Consider the following 23930-nt stretch of genomic DNA (forward strand, 5'->3'; position numbering starts at 1 on the left):
AAAAGGGGTACAGGGCTAGACAATGATTCACATAAGAGTTATGCTTTCAACTGAGTCCAGAATCAAAGGTCCAGTGGCGTATTCCTTCAGAGGGTAGCAGGCTGAAACTGTTGCAGGGTGATCCGACTTTCCAGAAGTGAGGACTTCCATGAGGAAAGAAGGCACATAGAGATGAATCCGTTTTATAGGCACCGATATAGGAATTCCAATATTCCAGTGTAGACCATGGCCAGGCAATTTACCTGGACAGAGCTCTTTCTGCTTCTACCTGTTAGATGGTAAAATGGTAGGCTGTCTGGGCTCAGTTCCACACAGCAATATTACAGGTTCTAGTAACTTGGGGAGGTCATGTGACATACCTTCCACTTCTTCTCCTGAGTTTTGGACAAAGGATGTATTTTCCCAGGTCTGGAATATTGAGGTGTTTAATAGAGGAGTCAGTGTTTCTTTTGTCCTTACAGACATGCCACCCCTGTTGGCAGCTTTGCCTTAGAAATGTAAAGGGTGGTGGTGCATTTCTTTGGAATTTGAGTTTCTGTGGCATTAGCACCTCTTTAAAGATAACAAGGTCCCTGTTGGTTTCTGAAGGCTCTAAATTCCTCTGGTGTGAGTCATGGCTAGTCAGGGAAAAGCCTTTGTCTATTTTTAAAAATATAATTTTATTAAGTAGCTAGGTTGACATAGATAGATATACTTTCCTTCCTGTTTTCTGGATGGGTCAGTACCCTCTCCTTTCACCGACCAGCAGCAGGTTATTTAGATGGAGTGTAATATAAGGAAGGGTGCAGTTATTCACTTCGGTCGTAAGAATAAAACAGCAGGATATTTTTTAAAAGATGAGAAACTTGTAAATTCCAAAGATTCACACCGCCTTCAGTGAAGAAATTTCTCATCATCTCAGTCCTAAATGATGTTCAAAGAGACTTGTGTATGGTTGTACAAAGAATGCAGAAAGTTAGCCTGCAGGTACAGCAAACAATCAGGAAGGCAAATGACACGTTGGCCTTTATTGCAATGGGATTGGAGTACAGGAATAAAGATGCCTTCTAACACTTGTACAGAGTTTTGGTGAGACCGCATCTGGAATACTGTGTGCAGTTTTGGTGTCCACGTTTAAGAAAGGATACAATTGCATTGGAGGTGGTACAGTGAACGTTCACTAAATTGGTCCCTGGGATGAGGGGATTGTCCTATGATGAGAGCCTGAGTAAATTGGGCTTATATTGTCTGGAGTTTAGAAGAATGAGAGGTGATGTGATTGAAACTTTAATAGGGTTTAATAAGGTGGATGCTAAGAGATTGTTTCCATTGGTCAGGAAGTCTTGAACACAGGGGCTGGGATTTTCCATGCCCGCCAGTGTTGGACGTGTTCGGTGGGGTGAGCTGACAATAAGGCGCAATTGGTTTCATGCTGTCGTGAAACCAGTTCATGATTGTCCCCTCAACCTGCTGATGGCAGGCTGCGTTCCCCACCATCGGACGTCGGGAACCTCATTGTAATACATCAGAATATCATTATTAGGCCTGCCCACTGGAATTGCTCTCTATCCCCCCACTGCCCCTGGCTGGATTGCTTGCCCAGATCCGTGGGAAAACACGCTGACATGTTTGACAACAGCACATACATGACGTGCACCTGGCAGGCTGCACTTTACTCGGGACTTCAAGGCTTGTTTGTCTATCTTGCTTTGGTCAGCACTCGCAGTCATCAGCACCAGGCTTCATAGACAGCACCACATCACTTTTAGGGGGGCTCATGGGCAGGTCTCTACCTACCAGACCAGCCATATTTGGGTGGCTTTTCAATGGCTGCAGGGCTAGGGCTTGCTTGGCGAAGAGGGAGAAGAAGCCTCAGGCAAGGGAAGAAGCTGCAGGACGAGGGCTGTACTGGGCAAGGAGGGTATCCCAGGGTGTGTGTGGGGGACATGTTGATCTGTGCAAGTGGCCTCAAGATAGTGAGGGCTGAGGAGGCAGTCTCCAGAGGAGATCAGGCCAGATGGACATGTGAGGGTATGTGTGTGAGAATGGGTGGTGATGTCCCTTGAGCTGGCAGTGAGTGAGATGCCAGTGGATGTATGATGTGCTTGAGTATGTGAGTTTAGAGTGATGAGATGGTTGCCATGCCCTGGCTGCATGAATGAGACCTTTCCATCCTCTATCTCCATTGGATGGCCAACCTCTTCTGTGCAGCATTGGTAGTGACCAATTGGCCATGCTGGATTGGTGATGTCGCTGCCCATCCTGCGGCCAGAGTGCTTCCAAAAGATATTCGAGGGACACGTCACTAAACCAGGGGGCTGCAGTCTTTTGCCTTTCCTGTCTTCTGTGCAGCAGTCGTGGGCTGGAAGCGTTGAGAGGTGTGCACGCGGCTGCACACTTTAAATATGGCACCTGACGTGATAAAGCAGCAAAATGATGGTGGGTGGGCGAATGTGGGCCTGCCTGGTGTATTTCCCAGGAATGCATAACTAATGCGCCGGGTTTGAAATGGTATGGTATGAAAACCCGCCCACTACTGCACTTAGTACACATCAGCGGCGATTCCACCCAAAGGCTCAGTCTCAGGAAAAGGGGCCAATCATTTAGGACTGAGATGAGGAGATGCCTATTCATTCAAATAGGTGTAAATCTTTGAAATTCTCTACCCCAGAGGATTATAGGTGCTCCATTGTTGGATACAGTTAAGTATGGATAGACAGATTTTTGGTCTCTCAGAGAATTAAGGCATATGGGGAGCGAGCAGGAAAATGAAGGTGAAGCCCAAAATCGGCCATGTTCGTCTTGACTGGTGGAGCAGGCTCGATGGCCCATGTGGTCTGCTCCTGCTCCTATTTCTTGTGTCCTTATGTAAACCTGCCAGGCTTCACATTGGGCTTCTCCCTCTTCCCATTATATCGGAGCAGCAATGGGATGAGGCCCCAGCCTGTCAGCCTGACCCCAGCGGGATCCTGGACTTACCTGAATGTCAGAGAGTCCATCGCTGAAAGCCACCTCCTTTGTCTACCCACAGTACTGGCAGTGATACCACTCCTGGTTGGTGCTGCTGTTGTGCAGAGCTGCCAATCTCTGATTGAAAATGGACAGAAGTCCCACGTCATACTAATTAAAGGGTTGTTGGTCAAAAAAATTAAAGCGGGGCAAGCCAACTGAGTAGAGGTGGGCTCGTCTGCACCAACCCAAGATGATTTGGATGAAAGGGCTGACTGTATGGTTGCTAAATTTTCTGATGACATAAAGATAGGTAGGAAAGTAAGTTGTGAAGAGGACATAAGGAGTCTACAAAATGATATAGTTTAAGTGAGTGGGCAAAAATTTTGGCAGATGGCTTATAACATGGGAAAATGTGAACTTGTTCACTTTGACAGGAAGAAGTGAAAAGCAGTACAATGTTTAAATGGAGAGAGCTTGTAGAACTCAGTGGTATGGAGGAATCTGGGTGTCCTGGTACATGAATCACAAAAAGTTAGTATGCAGGTACAGCAAGTGATTTAGAAGGGCAAATGGAATGTTGTCGTTTATTGCAAGCGTATATAAAAGTAGAAAAGTTTTGCCACAGTTGTACAGAGCATTGGTGAGACCACGTCTAGAATACTGTGTACAGTTTTGGCCTCCTTACTTATGAAAGGATGTAATTGTATTAGACACAGTTAGCGAAGGTTCACTTGACCAATTCGTAGAATGAAGGGGTTACCTTATGAGCAAAAGTTGGGCATTGGAGTTTAGAAGATTGAGAGGTGATCTTATTGAAACGTAGAAGATCCTGAGGGGACTTGACAGGGTGGATGCTGAAAGGATGTTTCCCCTTGTGGGAGAGACTGAAACTGAGGGTCACAGTTTACAAATAAGGAATTCACCATTTAAGATGAGAGGAGGAGAATTTTTTTTTCTCTGAGGGTTGTTAACCTGTGGTATTCTGTTCCCCAGCTAGGCCAAATGAGATGGATTCTTGATTCACAAGGAAGTCAAAGGTTATAGAGGCAGATAGGAAAGTGAAGTTGAGCCACAATCAGATCATCCATTATCTTATCAAATGGCAGAGCAGGCTCAAGGGGCCAAATGATCTACTCCTGCGCCTAATTTATAAGCTTGTATATTTGTATGTTATCAATTTTTAGCTCATCCACCATCTCAACCACTTCCACTTTATATGTGATTCGGGCAGAATCTTCTTCCTTGGTAATGACAGATACAGAGTAATATCATTTAGTATCTCAGCCCTGCCCCTGCCTCCATGCATAAGTTGCCTTTTTGGTCAATAATCAGCCCCACTCCTCCTCTTACCACAGTGTTACTATCTATCTGCTTATAGAAGATTTTTTGATTCCCTTTTATATTAGCTGCCAGTCATTCTGGAACTCTCTCTGTATAAGGGTGGTGGAAATAGAAATGATGAATGATTTCAAAAGGAAATTGGGTGGGCACTTGAGAGAAATAAACTTGTAGGGCTACAGAAAGAATGGGACTGATAGGTTGCTCTACAGAGAGCCAGCATGAACTTGATGGGCTGAATGGCCTCCTTCTGCGCTGTTATGGCTATGATTCTTCTCAAACTCTCCTTTGCTTCTCATTTCTTTTTTCACTTCCTCTCTGAACTTTCTATATTCTGCCTGATTCTCAATTGTACCATCTAACTGACATCTGTCATATGCATGGTTTTTCTGCTTTACCTTATTTTCTATCATTGTCCCCATCCAGAGAGCTCTAAATTTTTTTGTCCTAACTTTCCCCCCATGGGAATGTATTTCAGCCGCACTCAAACTATCTCCTCTTTGAATACAGCCCATTGTTCTGTTACAGTTTTCCTGCCAATCTTTGATTCCAATTTACCTGGGCCAGATTTGTTACCACCCCACTGAATTTGGCCCTCCCCCAGTCAATTATTTTCACTTCAGATTGCTCCTTCTCCTTTTCCATAGTTATCCTAAATCTTATGATGTATGATCACTGTCCCCTAAATGATCCCCCACTAACATTTGATCCACTTGACCCACCGTATTCCCCAGAACCAGATCCAGCAACGTCTCCTTCCTCATTGGGCCAGAAACATGCTAATGTAGAAAATTCTCCTGAACGCAAATAATAAACTGTTCCCCCTCTTTACTGATAGTAATGCTACTGTATTACCATTCCAATCTATGTTAGCATAATTAAAGCTCCCCATTATAACTATATAATTCTTGCACCTCTCTGTAATTTCTTTGCAAATATGCCCCTTGATACCTTTTGCACTAGATGTGGCCTGTAGAACACACCTAGTTGTGTAATAGTACTTCTATTTTTTATTGGCTCTAATCAGATAGATTTTGGCTTTGACTCTTTGACATTCTCATTTTCCAGCACTGTAATGTTCTCCTTAAGTACATCCTTCCTTTCCTTCCCTCTCTTTCCTTCACACCTTGTATCCAGGAATATTTAGTATCCAGCCCTGCCCTCTTTTGAGCCAGATCTCTGTTGTCACCACAACATCATATCCCCCCCATGGCTATCTGCGTCTGCAGCTCACCAACCTTATTTACCATTCTCCACACATTGCATGGTGAACTTAATTTAGATCTTTTTTAATTCCCTCTTATTCTGACTCCACCTAATACAATAATATTTCCTACTCTTGTGCTATCTGTCTCTTCCAATTCTCTTGCTCCTTATTTTTCCTGGCTCGCACACCCCTGCTATATTAGTTCAAATCCTCCCCAACTTAGGCCACCACCAGAGTATCGCATCCAGTTCTGGTCCTTGCACTTTAGCAAGGATGTGAGGGACTTAAAGAGGGTGCAGGAGATTTACCAGAATTGTTCCATGAATGAGGGATTTTAACAATAAGGAGAAGCTGGGGCATTCTTCTTGGTGCAAAGGTGATTGAAGGGAGATTTGATAGAAGTGTACATGATTATGTGAAGTTTAGATAAGGTAACCAGAGAAAAGCCTTTCCCATTAGCTAATGGTACAAGATCTAAGGGGCACAGATTTAAGGTTTTGGGCAAGTGATGCAGGGAGGATGCGAGGAAGAACTTTTTTAACACAGCAATTTGAAACAACCTGGAACTTGCTGCCTACTAGATCAGCGGAAGCGTTAATTATGAATGATTTAAAATGAAATCTAATGGACACTTGTGAGAAATAAACCTGCAGGGCTAAGGGGATAGATTGGGGGAATGGATTGCTCTACAGAGAACAGGCATGGATACAAAGGGCTGCATAGTCCCCTTCTGTGCTGTAATGACTCTATGACTGTTTTGTGTGGTACTGAAAACCGATTGATTAAAAGGTATTGATATTTTCTCTTCGCTATTAGGTTATATAGGATCTCTATTAGTTACTCTAGAAATAATCTAGTAAATTTCCATACTGGTTCATCAGTAGTGTATCCAGTTTCATTAAAGAGGACAATAGCAATTTTTGTGGTACTACAATAATAATATAAATTATAATGCAAAGTAAATCTGTGGTATTAAGAGAAGTCTATTAGTGAACTGAAAAGTTAAAAACAATTCTTGTCTAAGTAAGTTTTTTTAAATTTTTGTTTCTAAACAGACGTGGTGTTCTTAACCTTCATGAAAGTGTCGGGATCCATGACATTGGCAAGCCCAGGTGGCAGCTCACCTGCTGTTTATTTGTGGTTATTGTCATCCTTTACTTCAGCCTGTGGAAGGGAGTTCGAACTTCTGGCAAGGTTATCCCATTATTCTGTTAAATTCTAACATCAATGAGCCATACAGACCAGCAGATTTAACGGTGGTTCCGCCAATGCAAAAAAAACAAAGAGGCTTTGAATTGTATATATTTTTATTTCTGAATAAAGGCATTCATGTTTCTGTTTGGATAACCAAAACAAGTAACTTTAGATATGAAGTTGCCAGCCTTAATATTTGTTTCTCTGTGGAGGCTTGAATCCAGCCCAGTTGCGTTCTCACTGATTCTTAATAAAGTTCGATCAATATTACAGAAGTCCACATTGGAAGCCAGATTCAAGATTGTTAGCTTTAACAAGTAAATAATTAATGCTAGGTCATATTAGTATACACTAACATTGGGATTGCTTCTCAGAATTTAAGATTATTAAAGATGTTAAGCTTTGATAATTGTTAAGAATTGGTAGTATTGGCTTTTGCCTCTGACATTCTCCCCTTTTTCAAGATTTCCCTATTTACCTATTTAATCAATCACATTGATTAATATTTAATGAGATGAAGCAAAAAAATAAATCAAAAACTGATTTAATTTACAATTTTTAAGCGAATGAGCAGAGCAGTAAATCTCAACATTTTTGATTTCATTTCCTCAGAAAAGAAAATAATATCACACATCATATTGCCACATTTAGTAACTTAAATGTTCACTTTTCTGATCAACTCTTTCTTTGATTCTAACTGACTCAATCTTATGAAGACCTTGGGTGGAATTTTTCGTGCCCGCTGGTGTCATGTTCGGCATGTGGGCATGTTCAGCTGCATAAGCCGACAATATGGTGAGAAGGTCAGAAATTGGTTTCACTATGTCGTGAAACCAGTTTGCGGTTGATTGTCCGCTCAGCCCATCGATGGCAGGCCACATTTCCCACATTCGGACGTCAGGAACCTCATTGTAATACACCTGCATATCATTATAAGGCCAGCCTGCTAGAATCATTCACCCCCCCACCAAACCCCACTGGATTGCCTGCCCACACCAACTTGTTTCACAGCAGTATATATAAGACATGCACTTGGCGCCTGCAGATGACCAAAACCAGTGTTGCCAAATATTGCGCATGTCTAGGGACCTGGTCGGTCACAACTGCCACTTACTGCAGGATTTGGCACCACAGGGGTATGGAGGGCATCCACTGCCCATGGCTGTGAAAGTGACCATGGTGCTCAATTTTTATGCCAGTGGCTCTGTTCAGGGCTCCACAGGCGACCTCTGTGGGATATCACAAGCCTCCACCCACAAATGCATCCATCAGGTCAGGGATGCCATCTTCACAAGGGCACACAACTTTGTACATTTCACCCAGGACCAGGAAATTCAGAATGCAAGAGCGATTGGATTTGTCCAGATCTTGGGTTTCCCACAGGTGCAGGGTGCCATCACCCGAACTCCATGGCGCTCAGGTCTCCATTGCAACAAGCAGTCAACTATTGTACCGCAAGAGATTCCACTCACTGAATGTGCAGCTGGTGTGTGACCACCACAAACACATCCTGCAGGTCTGTACACGGTTTTCAGTGAGTGTCCATGACTCCTACATTCTCAGTAGGTCTCAGATCCCTGAGTCTTCCAGTGTCCACAGAGGCTGTGGGGATGGCTCCTCAGGGGCAAGGACCCCTTGTATGTTGGTTGTTGTAGGCTGCACCCTCTTTTTACTGTTTTGTTTTCAATTCAGTCCCATGCCCCTGATCTATGGGCACCTGGTGCAGAGGGGGGCCGGAAGGGAGGAGGACCTCTTGGTGAACCTGCTCCTGGGCCTGGCCAGGTTGGCCATTAACAGATCCAGGCAGTGGGTGATTGAGGGACTCGTCCAACTTGACTGTCTGCCCTTCTTCTGTGGCCATGTTCACAGCCGGGTGTCCCTGAAGAGGAAGCACTCAGTGTCTGCCGGCATTGTCGAGGCCTTCCATTCTTGATGGGCACTGGGGGGACTGGGTGCTTTATCAATCCCTTTAATTATATTTTGATTTAATTTTGGTAAGTTTCCTTTGCATTTTGTCTTTTGTTTTTGCAGTTTCCCTTTAAGGGCCTGCCTTTTACTTTATCTGTGATTTTGTTAATTTAGTTTAATTGTTTGACTCAAAAAAGTTACATCTTATTAACCTTGTGCTTTGTTGCTGTCTGGGATGGAGATCCCCAGTGGGGGGCCCTCTATGGGGGGTGTTTTCCCACTTTCCACTAGGGACCTGGGGTGGAGGGTGTTGCATGCAGCAGTCCCATATAATCATAGGATGTGTCACTTTACGGACTCACAAGATACCTGTGTTTTCTGTGGCCTTGTGGAATCCATGGACCACACTTCTGTAAGTTGTTGTAGGCTGCACTCCCTTTTTAGTTACTTGAAAAAACCTTTGTTTTCGTTTTGTTTGCACTTCAGTCCTATGTTCCTGATCTACGGGCACCCAATGCAGAGGGGGCCGGGAAGGAGGAGGACCTCCTCGTGAACCTGCTCCTGGCCAAGTTGGCCATTAACAGGTCCAGGCAGTGAGCGATTGAGGGGATTGTCCGACCCGACTGTCTGCCCCTCTTCCGCGGCTACATTCATGGCCTGGTGTCCCTGGAGAGGGAGCACGCGGTCTCTGCCGGCACTCTCGAGCCCTTCCGTGCTCGGTGGGCATCACGGGGACTGGGGTGTTTTATCGACCCCTTTAATCACATTTTGATTTAATGTTTGTAAGGTTCCTTTAAATTTTGTCTTTTCTTTTTGCAGTTTCCCTTAAAGGGGCTGCCTTTTACTTTGTCCCTGATGTTGTTAATTTAATTTATTTGGGCAATGTTTTACATCCCGCAGGCGGGTGCACACCTGGCCAACTGGGTGTAAATAGCACACAATGACGTCAAGCAAGAGTCCCAATATCATTGCGCACTCGGGTGATATTTCGGTCGATGGACATGCGCAAGAGTCAGCAGCGCACCCACCAACAACTAAGAGGCCTATTAAGGGCATTAATATATTCATTAACTGGGATTTTACGCTGCTCGTCCAAAATTACGATTAGCGGGCGAGCAAATCGGCCCGGCGGCCTTTGGGTTTTTGAGGAAACTTCATCCACGGGCGGGATGAGGTTTCTGATATTAATTTTAAAAATATAATATTTTGACAGATTTTGAATATTTTATAATCTGTATGTTCATGTGAGGGAGTCTGTTGTGTAGACAATTTTTCCTTCATTTCCAAATCTTCATTTCATGGTTTAAAATTCTTCAGCTCCCCAATGCACGCTCCCCACCCCGCCTGGGCAGTCGCCATCCTCCTGGCCCCCCCACCCCAGCAGCGATTCATGCTGGCTGCCTGTTAATTGGCCAGTGTGAAATTGTGGCCGGGAGCCAATTGAGGGCAGCGGACCTCTTCCCGGACACCCCTGGGCCCGCCCACTGCACCCGTCTGACGACCCAAAAATCCTGCCCTTTGTGTTGGAACAAAAGAGTTACATCTTCCTAACTTTGTGCCTTGTTGCCATCCGGCGGCGGAGGTCCCCAGTGGAGGGCCCTTTATGGGGGTGTCCTTCTTCTTTCCATCGGGGATCTAGGGTGGAGGGTGTTACACACAACATTCCCATACAACCACAGTGTCGGTTCACAGGCTCCCAAGGTGCCTGCGTCTTTTGTGGCCTTGTGGAGCTCGTGGACCATGTTTACATAGGGTGATATAGGCTGCACCCCCTTTTCAGTTATTTGAAAAATCTTTTGCTTTTGTTTAGTTTGCATTTCAGTCCCACGCTCCTGATCTATGAGCACCCGATGCGGAGGCGGGCTGGGAGGGAGGAAGCCCCCCTCATGAACCTGCTCCTGGGTCTGGCCACATTAGCCATCAACAGATCCAGGCAGCGGGCGATCGAGGGGGTTGTCCAGCCTGGCTATCTGCCCCTCTTCTGCAGCTGCTTTCGTGGCCGGGTGTCCCTGGAGAGGGAGCATGCAGTGTCTGCTGGCACCATCAAGGCCTTCTGTGCTTGATGGGTACCGCAGGGGCTGAGGTGTTTTATAGATGCCCTTAATCACATTTTGATTTGCTGTTATAAGTTTCCTTTAAATTTTGTCTTTTGTATTTGCAGTTGCCCTTTAAGAAGCTGCCTTTTACTTTGTCCCTGATTTTGTTAATTTAGTTTATTTAATTTGCAACAAAGAGTTACATCTTATTAACCTTGTGCTTTGTTGCTGTCTGGGATGGAAATCCCCAGTGGGGGGCCCTCTATGGGGGGTGTTTTCCCCCTTTCCACAGGGGACCTGGGGTGGAGGGTGTCGCATGCAACAGGCCCATACAACCGTAGTATGTGTCAGTTCATGTACGCCCAAAACGTCTGTGTCTTTTGTGGCCTTGTGGAGTCCGTGGACCATGTTTACATAGGGTGTTGTAGGCTGCACCCCCTTTTCAGTTACTTAAAAAACCTTTTACTGTTGTTTTGTTTGCACTTTAGTCCCACGCTCCTGATCTACAGGCACCCGGTGCAGAGGGGGGCCGGGAAGGAGGAGAACCTGCTCCTGGGCCTGGCCAAGTTCCAACAGATCCAGGCAGCAGGAGATCGAGAGGGTCATCCGACCTGACTGTCTGCCCCTCTTGCGCAGCTACATTCGCGGCTGGGTATCCCTGGAGAGGGAGCACCTGGTGCCCGCTGGCACCTTCAAGGCCTTCCGTGCTTGGTGGGCACCGCGGGGACTGGGGTGTTTTATTGACCCCTTTAATCATATTTTGATTTAATGTTTTAAGTTTCCTTTAAATTCAATCTTTTGTTTTTGCAGTTTCCCTTTAAAGGGCTGCCTTTTAATTTGTCCTTTGATTTGCTAATGTAGTTTATTTGGTTTGTAACAAAAGACTTACATCTTCTTAACCTTCCTAACCCTGCTGCTACATCTTGGTGCTCCCCTGACATCCACAGCGGAGGTGGAGGCAGCCTGCTGACTGCTACACCCTGTCTGTGATGTCCTTGACAGGCGTCCTTTGGAGGGCCAAACCCAGAGGGCTCCTGCCTGCTTTGGGGGTCCTGCACATGGCAGTGACACCCTCCTTTACTTGTGGAGCAGGAGCTGCTGGGGTCACAGGAAGAGGGGATTCAGATGGGGGCACACTCCCGGAGTCACCTGTTTGGATGGCCACATGGTGTGCACCTGCTGATCCTCCTCCCTATGGGTGCCCGATTCCCCTTGTTGACTCCTTGAGGAGAAGGGGATGTTGGAGTGAAATCGAGCTGTCCGCACCCCTCTCGTGTACACACTGTTGGAAGCCAAGTATGACTTCAGTGATGGAGTTCAGCCCATGCAGCAGTGTAGGACTGATGTCCTGGATCAAAGTCTCCATGGCGACCGCCATCCTGTCAGAGTTGACCTCGATGCGTTGTGATGCTGGCGTTATCACCTCAGCCTGAAGGCAGACGAACTCCTCCATCATGCCTTACAATCTGAGGAGTGCAATGGACATCCCTTCCTCATGTTCCTGAGCTTGCCTTTGCAGCTCCAGCAACTGAGGTATGGCCAAGCCCAGAGGATCTGACTTGTATTCAGCAAATCTCTGGCCTCCAGAAGTCCTCTGAGTTCTGGGGATCTGGTAAGGAACTGCCACTGCCTGCTGTGGATCAGAAAGTGCAATGTGCTCAGCAGCTTGTGATCCCTAGGCTACTCTAAAGCTAGATCCGAGGTGTGTGTTTCTGCACTGGTGGAGGGTTTGGTGAGCGCTGTGATGGGACTTCAGGGAGGGTGCCTTCAGATTCCTCTTCAGAGGTTTCTTCGGGGCTTTATTGGAGGCCCTGGGTTGTGGATTCTGTCGGCTGTTTGGCAGATGTGCCTGCGAAAGCAAGGAGAGAGAATTAGTACATGGCAGGGGACTGTGGAACAGGGCACACCACTCACAGCACAGTTCTCTGATGGATATTACACTGTTGGATCCTCACTTGGTAGAGCAGCGCCAACCTCATGATCAACACAGGATCGGTCCAGATCCCCATCAGCCAGCTGGATGGCTCTATTTTCAAAGTCCGTGATGACCTTGATGTCAGGCAATCCTCCACCACTCTGTGACCTCTCCCTCTTGTTTGCCAGCTCGTCCTGCATGAATACAGATGGAGAAAGTGTAAGCAGGATGTCTGCCAGGTCAGATGATAAGTATGCTTGACATGTGCGGGTGGCTATTGACGGGATGAGGACAATGAAGGTGTGTGTGAGAGAGTGAATGGTGATGTCCCTTGAACTGGCAGTGAGTGAGGGCCCTGCGAATGTATGATGGGTTTGAGAGTGTGAGATTTGAGAGTGATGAGAAGAGTAACTTATCCTGGTGGAACAAAGGAGATCATTCATCCTCTTTCGGCACTGGGTGGCTGTCCCTTTACCAGACCGGTGGCACTGACCACCACAGTCACTGCCTCCCATGCAGGAATGGTGATCCTGCTGCCCCTCCTGTGGCCAGAGCAGGGGTGGAGGACATCACAGTGGCCTCCAAGTCCTGCTTCCAAAAGGCACTCGAGAAACACGTCACTAAACCAGGGTGTCAGTCTTTTTGCCTTTCGGGGCTGTCCTGTCTGCTGTGCAGCAGTCCTGGCCTAGAAGCACTGAGTTGTACACATGGCTGCAATTTAAATATGGTGCAAATGAGAGCCCGACTGCCATGCAAATAGCGTATTTCCCAGGAATGCATAATTAATGCAGCAGGTTTGGGATGAAACGGCGTGAAAAGCCACCATTGCAGCTGGTGGGTTAAACGTCATTTTTACCCACCTGCTACCAGACTTAGTGCAAATCTGAGATTATTCCGCCCCTTGGCTCTAGACTATTTCTCACTGTAGGCCTCCTACAACTCACCTGGAGTGAAGAATGTACTTCCCTGTTCTTTAATTCATTTTATGGACAGAAAGCCAACAACCAACCCTGGCTGGCATCAAAAACAGGCTTTAGAGCCTTAGAGATGAACAAGGGACCTAGCTCGTATTTTCACCCTCTTCTAGGAAATCGGGCATCGGAAAGCAGAGGAGGGAGTGGGCCTGCTGCACTCTGGCTTCTTCAATGGCCGCCACCAAAAGATTAACTTTGAAGAAGAAGAATTCTTTAATAGACATTGCCGTGATGAGCAAGAGTGCATCCCCCAACACCACAGTGTTCTGACTGGTCATCCCTTCGCTGCCACTGCATCCACTCCAAAGACTTACCTTTGGACTGCTACCGATGGGGCAAGCTGACTGGAATTCATCAGTGCAAGAGATAAGGCTGAAGCATTTGCTACAATCTTCAGCCAGAAGTGCCAAATGGATGATCCATCTTGGCTTCCTCCGGAAGTCCCTAACATCACAGATGCCAGTCTTCAGCCAATTCGATTCACTCCACGTGATATCAGGAGATGGCTGGAGGCATTGGATACTGCAAAGGCTATGGGCCCTGACAATATTCCGGCAATAGTACTGAAGAGAAAAAAAAACAGAATTACCTGGAAAAACTCAGCAAGTCTGGCAGCATCGGCGGAGAAGAAAAGAGTTGACGTTTCGAGTCCTCATGACCCTTCGACAGAACTTGAGTTCGAGTTGCACTCGAACTCAAGTTCTGTCGAAGGGTCATGAGGACTCGAAACGTCAACTCTTTTCTTCTCCGCCGATGCTGCCAGACCTTCTGAGTTTTTCCAGGTAATTCTGTTTTTGTTTTGGAATTCCAGCACCCGCAGTTTTTTTGTTTTTAGCAATAGTACTGAAGACTTGTGCTCCAGAACTTGTTGCGCCCTTGGCAAAGCTGTTCCAGTACAGCTGCAACACTGACATCAATCCAGTTATGTGAAAAATTGCCCAGGTATGTCCTGTACACAAAAAGGAAGACAAATCCAACCCAGCCAATTACCACCCCATCAGTCTACTCTTGATCATCAGTAAAGTAATGGAAGGGGTCATCAACAGTGCTATCAAGCGGCACTTGCTTAGCAATAACTTGCTCACTGATGCCAGTTTGGCTTTTGCCAGGGCCACTCAGATCCTGACCTCATTACAGCCTTGGTTCAAACATGGACAAAAGAGCTGAACTCCTGAGGTGAGGTAAGAGTGACTGCTCTTGACATCAAAGCTGCATTTGACCAAGTGTGGCGTCAAGGAGCCCGAGCAAAACTAGAATCAATGGGAATCAAGGGGAAAACTCTCCACTGATTGGAGTCATACCTAGCAAAAAGGAAGATGGTTGTGATTGTTGGAGGTCAGTCACCTAAGCTCCAGGCTATCACTGTTGGAGTTCCTCAGGGTAGTGTCGTCAGCCCAACCATCTTCAGCTGCTTTATCAATGACCTTCTTTCCATCATAAGGTCAGAAGTGGGGATGTTCGCTGATGATTGCACAATGTTCAGCACCATTCGTGACTCTTCAGATACTGAAGCAGTCCATGTCCAAATATAGCCAGACCTGGACAATACCCAGGCTTGGGCTGACAAGTGGCAAGTAATGCAACACAAGTGCCGGGCAATGACCATCTCCAACAAAAGAGAATCTAACCATCGCCTCTTGATGTTCAATAGCATTACCATCACTGAAACTCTCACTATCAAAATCCTGGGAGTTACCATTGACCAGAAACTGAACTGGACTATCCATATAAATACTGTGGCTACAAGAGCAGGTCAGAGGCTAGGAACCTTGTGATGAGGAACTCATCTCCTGACTCGCCAAAGCCTGTCCAGCATCTACAAGGCACAAGTCAAGAGTGTTATGGAATACTCCCCACTTACCTGGATGAGTGCAGCTCCAACAGCACTCAGGAAGCTTGACACCATCCAGGACAAAGCAGCCCGCCTGATTGGCACCCCATCCACAAACACTCACTCCCTCCACCACCGACGCACAGTAGCAGCAGCATGTACCATCTACAAGATGCACTGCAGGAATTCACCAAGACTCCTTCGACGGCACCTACCAAACCCACGACCACAACCATCTAGAAGGACAAGGGCAGCCTATAGATGGGAACACCACTACTTGGAAATTCCCCTCCAAATCACTCATCATCCTGACTTGTAAATATATATTGTCGTTCCTTCGCTGGGTCAAAACCCTGGAACTCCCCCCTTAACAGCACTGTGGGTGTCCCTACACCACATGAGCTGCAGCGGTTCAAGAAGGCAGCTCACCACCACCTTTGTAAAACTTTGTGTATTTTTAAATTAATTCTGAAATTATTTTGTCACAATTAAATAGTATTTTATATGCCTAGGTACTAGATGAAAAATCAATGTCACCAGAAGTGAAATTGTAAAATATGCAGAAAGCCTGCTTTTCATAGGTATGATCAAAATGTCTTACTGTGTTCCTACGTTTGTGTTCAACTATCTTTATATATAGTTGTACATTAAATTTATTTTTGAGACTTTTGTGCTTATATTGTGAAGGTGTTAATGAGCATTGAATTTATCCTTGTTTTAAATGCTTGGAAGCTTCAACGTAGGTGAAACCCAGTCCAATAGAAATCAATAAAACATGCAAAAATGTCAAATTCAACTTGTTTTCCCTTAATATATAACAGGTCGTCTGGATTACTGCCACTATGCCATACGTGGTTCTCACTATCTTGCTGCTTCGTGGAGTTACTCTTCCTGGAGCAATAGATGGAATCAAAGCGTATCTCAGTGTTGACTTCTTACGTCTCCGTAAAGCCTCAGTAAGTCTTTAAGACCACAGTCTCAATGTTTGTGTGGTGTTCAGTTATAAAAGAGGCACTGATCTTTTCCCCCAGTTAAAACATGGGTGCACATGATTTATGCTGTAATAAAAACATATGGTATTTAAGTACCAAAACCTGTATTTATTACATTTTAAACACCTGGCAGATTAACAAAAACAATTAGAAAATGAACTTGGGAGGAGAAAAATAAAAAATGAATAATTTAGAGAACACTAAATGTGTTTGAATAAAGCAAGTAAAACATTATAAATGCAGAGTACCTTAAACAAAAACAGAAAAAGCTGAAAAACACAGCATGTCAGCATTTATAGAGTCAACAGACAAGTTAATGATTTGCTAATGAGCTTATCATCCAAATAAACATATTAAAATTTATTTTACTTTAAATTGAGTGTCAACCTTTAACATATTTATATTAAATTGTTTCATCCAACTAACATTATTCATTGAAGCTAGAAGGATTTTGCTCTGGATCCTCTGTTGTTTATATTGTTCTAAAAATAATGGAGGGTGAATACTTCTAGCAATATTAAACTATTTGTTGATACTATCAAGCCATATATTAAATAGCACAACTGCAAAATTATGCTTCTTAGTGCCCTTTTTTGGACCAGGAGTGTCATTTAGTCTACAAAGTGTTGCCCACTCTGTGAAAGCATGCTCCTGGTACAAATTATGCCAGTGATCATTTTGGTGTGTGCAGGAAATATGCAGAGTTGGTAGATCATGATGTTAATCAGCTTCTAGCTGATTTGACATCAGTACTGCCATTTTGGAGCTCAGTGCTTCAGCTCATGCCTTCTCTTAATCTCACACAGCTTAATATGTGTTCAGCAGCAGGAAAACCCCTCTCCCACTGCTATTTAAAGGGATCATTAACCATTTTCATGTTAGTCATTAATTGATTTCTACTGGCTGCTGCTTCGATTGTAGAAGAGTTTGCTGGCTTCTGAAATTCATTAAAAGTTGTGGAAGTCTTCAGGCAGTGTGCAGCAGATACTGAAGGACTTTGTCTTGTCTTCAACAATTCTGCACAAACCACTTGCTCTCAGACATGGGTGCAATGGTGTGCATTCCCCTTAGACTGCAACATTAGAGGAAAAATGGACAGACATGACACAAGGAGATCCTTACTGAAATCTTCCAACTCCTACAGCCACAATTATGCTCTCAGAGCAGTTCAAGGATGGCATTGTTAGTGCCTATGGTAACTGTGGCCACGAGTTTTTATATATCTGGTCCCTTTTAGCTGGAGCAGCATCTCTCAGTTTTACATCCACTATAGCACTGAGGTTCTCTATTCCAAGGAAGCTAAATTAATCTCATTTCCTCTTGCCAGAGAGTCAGGCAGTATGAGCATGCAGTCACTAGGATCGCCAGCTTCCCTCTGGTGCAGGGTGCCATTGACTGTATGGACATCGCTTTGTGTCAACACTGCATGTCAACACTGAAATGTATCTCAACAGGAAGGGATTTTACTTCCTCAATGTCCAGCTTGTCTCTGACCAAATCCAGCAGATCATGCAGGTCAATGTCCAGTATCCTGGAAGCAGTCATGATACCTCTTTTCTACGATAGCCCACTGTGCAATCTACATTGGAACCATTATGCCAAATAAGAGGCAAAATTACGAGGCGACAAGGGCTATCTTTTGATGACGTAGCTCTTGACTCTGATGCACAACCCACACACAGGTGGGAAGCATGAAATGTGGTAAAGCATACAATTGTGATTCTGAAGAAAACCACTTCTGCTGCCTGGACCACTCTGGAGGAGCCCTGCAGTACTCAACAGAATGTGTGCCAGGATTCATGGTGGCCTGCTGTTCCAGCTGCACAAGCTCACCATCATGAGGGGGCACTCATTGTCATCAGCTATATTTGAGCTAGCTGAGAATGAGGAAGAAGAAGCAGTAGAGCAAGGAAGGAGGCAACCCAAGACAGTCCCTTGCTGTCTGTGGTTGACTCATCTGGATGTGATACCAGTAAATACAACCCTAATCCCCCTTCACCAACAATTCTGAACCTTACCATGTCTCAGTTACTGACCATCACAATGCCCTCTTCATCACAATGCTAAAATAAAAGCAATCCCAAATAAACATTCCAAGCCAAACTTCATCAAATAATGCCATTTGCATACAAGTGTCAACTACTCACTCTTGTGCCTTCCCTTTGCACATGTTTTCCATGAACCTTTTGCCTGGACCAGGGTTCCTATCCAGGGCTATCCTAGTGGCTGCAACATGGCTGGTGAAAGGTGGTCCTGCAGGTCAGCCTTGAGCTGCTTTAGGCCGGGAAGTCTTGGCTGTGAACTGTACCATCTTGGCAAGGGTGGCAGCAGTCTAAGCTGGCTGGCTGATAGGTATTGGCAAGGGCACTGGCAGAGCAGCAGTGGTGGAAGAATGAATACAGACTTCATGCGAGGGGAGAAAGGTGCATTCTTCCTGGAGCCACTGGCACTCCTGAGAGCAGCGTCTCAGCAATTCTAGTAGTGGTTTGGAGGAGAGATTGCCGTGGCAACTTGCAAACCCCTGAATCACTGGTATCTGCAGCCATGACGGTGGCAGTCTGTGCTCACATGAAAGCAGTCTGATTTCCCATGGAAGCATGTTTTCACTGCAGCACCCAGATGTCTGATGGCTTCTGCTTGTGCTACAATGAGTGCTGAAGTTGTATCAGGGTTACTGACCATCACAATGTTAAAATAAAAGCATGTTGACCCATGCTTGGATCATCAAATGACCTCATGGAGTTGGCCTCCGCTTTCATGCTGGAAGGGATGGCCTCCAGGACTGTGCAAAACCCGACTAAAGCCAAATTGGTGCCAGACTCCTTCATGCTCTTTGACCTTGACAGCAGGCTTTCAGGCAGTTCTACTAATACACTAAGCATACTAGAAATAGAGGATTAGATGGGGGCTAAAAAGTGAGGTAATTAAAGTAATTAGTATCAGCAGAGAAAAAATACTGAAGAAATTTAAGGAACTAAAATCTGACAGATTCTCAAGACCTGAGTCCTACATCATAGGGTTCTAAATGAGATAGCTGCAGTGATTGTGGGTGTGTTGGATATGATTTTCCAAAATTCACTAGATTCTGGAATGTTCCCAGGAGATTGGAAGATAGCAAATATAACACTTCAATTCAAGATAGGATGGAGAGAGAAAACAGGGAACTACAGGCCAGCTAGTCTGACAGTCATCGGGAAAGTGCTGGAATCTATTATTAATGAAGTCTTAACAATGTACTTAAAAAATCATAGTATAATCAGATATAGTCAACATGGCTTTATGAAAGGGAATTCATGTTTGACAAATTTATTTGAGTTTTTTGATATGACTAGTAGGATGGATAAAAGGGAACCAGTAGATGTAGTATATTCGGATTTCCAAAAGGTATTTGATAAGGTGCCACACAAAAGGTTAATATGCAAGATAAAGGCTCGTGAAGTTGGAAGGTAATATGAATAGAGGATTTATTAATGGACAGGGGTAAAAAAAGGTAGGTGTAATGGAGCTAAGACCTCACACTATATGTTTATGAACTATATATATAATACTGGCATGGCCACTTCCTAAAATTTTAGAACTGGACAAAGACTTTAAAAATGCTGAAGCTATGTCTGCCTGTAACCCTGAGCAAAAGGAACTTCCTGGCAGTATCAGAGAAGCCAGCACCTCATTATCTCTGAAGGGATGTTAACGATCTGTGTGGTTTCAGAGATCAAATCCAAAGGTAATTCTACAAAGGCCACCTATATTTCATAAGCCACTGGAGTCTTCCAGTCTGCTAGGACAAAGAACCCTGCAACCTCCTTTGGAATTCTTAATGGTTGGGACATTAACAAGGCTTTGTCAAAGCCAAATTGGACAGGTGGGAGTCATGTGACATGATCCCTACCTGGAGGAACCTGTAACACTATCTTGCTGTACTGCAAATCGGTCTGCCATTTTCCACATAGCAAGCAGCAGCTCAGAAAAAGGGGTCTTTCCAGGTTTGAATACCTGCCACCCCACCCCCCGCATCTACACTGTTTCCACTGGAACCTCTCAACTCCTGTATCAGCACCTACAGGACTAATTCATTTTTTTGTGTGCTTTTCTCATCATCAAAATCATCTCTATTATAAAAGTGAATCATCCAGCATCAGTCTTCAACCTGCTGACCGCTGTGAAGGAATTTGCCATTGGACTCTGGGCTCACATGAAACAATACCTCTTTTATTCTGTGGTTTTTGCCCTGTAAATCTTTCTTCTTCTATCCCTCTTATTATACAAGTGTAAAAGGAGGCTTCATTGTGCCTCTCCTCTCGTGTTCGCGTACGTGCGAATAAACTACCCCTCTGAGTTGCCCTATCTCGAGTTTGCCGTGGGCTATTATTATTGGATCACATCAAAACTGAGAGGTTGGGAAATATGCCACTGCAAAAAAGGAGGAAACCAAAATCAAAACGTTTTTCTGTTTACAGACAGGCAGTGAGTGGAGAAATCAGGGCTGTTTAAATTAAACACTCTCCTGTCTGTAACAGTGGGCATAAATGCAAGAATTTTCAAGTTGGCAGGCTGAGACTAGTGGATTGTTACAAGGGTTAGTGCTAGGGCCTCAGCTATTTATAAAGAGACAGAGAGTAATGTATCTAGGTTTGCTGATGATACAAAGTTAGGTGGGAATGCAAGCTTTGAGGACACAAAGGGGCTTCAAAGAGATTTGTACAGGTTAAGTGAACGGGCATCAAGGTGGCAAGTAGTGTATAATGTGGGGAAGCGTGAGATTATTCAATTTGGCCAAAAGAATGGAAAAGGAGAATATTTTTTAAATGGTGTGGAACTTGTAAATCTTGATGCTCAGAAGGATTTGGGTGTGTTCATAAAAAGAACACAGGAAGTTAGCATGCAGGCACAGCAAGCAGTTAGGCAAATGAGCGTGTCTGAGAAAATTGAGTGCAAACCTGAGAGTTTAATGAGTTGGGGAGTTTGAAGTGATAATTTTGTTTTGTTCTTAAATTTTGTTCCTAAAATCTAATCTAGTGTGTAATTAGCAAGTAACTGGAAAGTATTGTGCAAGTAGACTAGGTTTCTTTCTTGCAGTTTAGACAGGGTAAACACATTCTGCTGCGAGAGCTGAGCAGCTAATTAGCTAACTGGGTGAATATGGTTCTCTAGCCCCAGTTTAGTTAACTTTAAATACAGGGTTCTTTAGTGCAGCATCGGCAAATGAGTGCAGCTGAGGAAACTGAGTGAAAACCTGATAATTTGGTGAGTGCGGGAGTTCAGTGAAGTCAGAGAAGGAGGTGTTCATTTCCTTTTGCTTTTCTACCACTCTCACCATGTAGGAATTGATTCTTATTCTACAACACGGAAAAGAGCTAACTGTTTACCCAAGGTTTAATATAGTATACAAATTGGTGATAAAGTTAATAAAATGTGTTTAAAAAACTACATAAGTGCACAATATAATTAAGTAAGCAATTAAAATACATTAAGAATGGCAGGACAGATGATGTGTCAAGGCTGCAGCATGTGGGAATTCCTGGATAATATTCTGATCCAGGGCAAATGCATTTGCCGTAATTATTTACAGCTCGAGGAACTTCAGCTCACAGTCATTGATCTGGAGGCTGAGCTGCAGACACTGTGACACTGAGGGGGAAAGTTACCTGGATACTTTGTACCAGGAGACAGTCATGCCACTTATGATAGGGTCTTCTGATTTGGTCAGGGACAGGTGGGTGTTGCTGTGAGTGAGGCAAGTAAGGGGACCCAGATTGCAGAAGTGTCAGGCTTGGCAATTGTCCACTAGGTTTGAGGTTCCTCAGCTTGTTTGGATGAGAGCGGGGGCTGCAGGGTGGATAAACAAACTGACTGTGGTACAGGAAGTCATTCAAGTGAGGGGGGAGGGAAAGGAATGTAATGGTAGTAGGGGACAGTATAGCGAGGAAATTGACATTGTTCTCCGTAGCAATGAGCAAGAGTCCAGACGGTTGTGTTGCCTGCCTGGTGCCAGGGTTTGGGACATCTGCTCAGGGCTGGAGAGGAGCTTGCAGTGTGAGGGGGAGAATCCAGTTGTTGTGGTTTGTGTAGATACAAATGACATACATAGAGCTAGGAAAGAGGTCCTGCATAGAATATAAGGAGCTAGGCACTAAATTTATAAAGCAGGACCTCAAAGGTTATAATCTCTGGATTATTAGCTGTGTGCAAATTGGCACAGGGTACATAAACTTAGAGAGATGAATACGTGGCTCAAAGACTGGTGTGGGAGAAATGGGTTCCAGCTTGTGAGGTACTGGGGAAAGTGGGGGCTGTACCATTGGGATGATCTACACCTGAAACCTGTGGGGACCAGTATGCTTAAAAATCACATAACTAGGGATGTAGAGAGGGTTTTAAACTAAATGGTGGGGGCAAGGGATTAAATGTGGAAAGGTGTGGTATATCAAAGAGTAGAGACAAAGTAAGAGAGGAAAATAGTAATGTGTGAAATGAAAGCCAGAGAATAGCAGGGAGGGACAGAGAGAAAATAACCTAAGAATGCACAAACAATCAAGACTATGTATTACAAAGATAACAAAAAGACAAAACTAAAGGCTCTGTAAACAAATTGATAGCATGTATTGAAGTAAATAAATGTGATCTGATAGCCATAATGCAGATGTGGCTGCAGGATGAGAAGTATTGGGTCCTGATTATTGAGGGGTATATGACATTCAAGAAGAATAGGAAGCTAAGTAAAGGTGGAGGGGTAGCACTGTTAATCAAGATTGGCATTTGTACAATAGTTAGAGATGACCTTGGTTCAGGAGATCAGGATGAAGAACTGCTTTGGGTGGAGATGAGGAATAGTAAGGGAAAGAAGTAATTAGTAGGAGTGATTTACAGGCCCCCTAACAATAACCACAATGTAGGACAAAGGGTACAAGAAGAAATAGTGGGTGCTTGTGATAAAGGGATGGCAATAATCATGGGTGACTTTAATCTGCATATAAACTGGGAAAATCAGACTGGCAGTAGCCTGGATGAGGAGTTCATAGAATGCTTTTGAGATAGTTTCTTGGATCCAGCCAGAGAACAGGTTAAATTAGATTTGGTATTGTGTAATGTGTCAGGATTAATTATGACCTCAGAGTAAAGGCACCCCGAGGTAGCAGCAACCACAATATGATTGAATTTTGCATCCAGTTTGAAAGGGAGAAGAGTGGGTCTCAGACTATTATTTTAAACTTAAGTAAGGGCAACTATGTGGCCGTGAAAGCTGAATTAGCTGGAATGAACTGGGATACTAGACTAGGGGATAGTTCAAGACAGAAGCAGTGGCTGACATTCAAGGGGATATTTCAGAATACTCAGAATAAGCATGTTCACTATAAAGAAAAATTCTAAAGGGAGGACCCACCACCCGTGGTTGACTAGGGAATTTAGGCAAAGCATCAAACCCTAGGAAAAAGCATATAACTGTGCAAAGGTGAGTGGCAGGTCAGATGATTAGTTAGAATATAAAGAATGGCAGAGAATGACTAAAAGGTTAATCGGGAGAAAGAAATTAGAGTATGCAAGGAAGCTAGCTAGAAATGTAAAAATGGATAGCAAGAGTTTGAAAAGGAAAAGAGTAAGTAAAG

At 44.5% G+C, this 23930-nt stretch overlaps 1 protein-coding gene across 1 annotated transcript in view; it reads left to right on the forward strand.

The window, feature by feature from the left end:
- slc6a3 (solute carrier family 6 member 3) overlaps positions 1 to 23930 on the forward strand; it is a 108054-nt gene that overhangs the window by 15404 nt on the left and 68720 nt on the right. Inside the window, exons 4-5 of the mRNA XM_041184285.1 lie at positions 6532 to 6670; positions 16156 to 16290. Of these exons, the coding sequence (XP_041040219.1) occupies positions 6532 to 6670; positions 16156 to 16290 (274 nt within the window). The remainder of the gene's footprint in view (positions 1 to 6531; positions 6671 to 16155; positions 16291 to 23930) is intronic.

Source organism: Carcharodon carcharias, chromosome 3 (assembly GCF_017639515.1).
Source record: "Carcharodon carcharias isolate sCarCar2 chromosome 3, sCarCar2.pri, whole genome shotgun sequence".
Lineage (NCBI taxonomy): Eukaryota > Metazoa > Chordata > Chondrichthyes > Lamniformes > Lamnidae > Carcharodon > Carcharodon carcharias.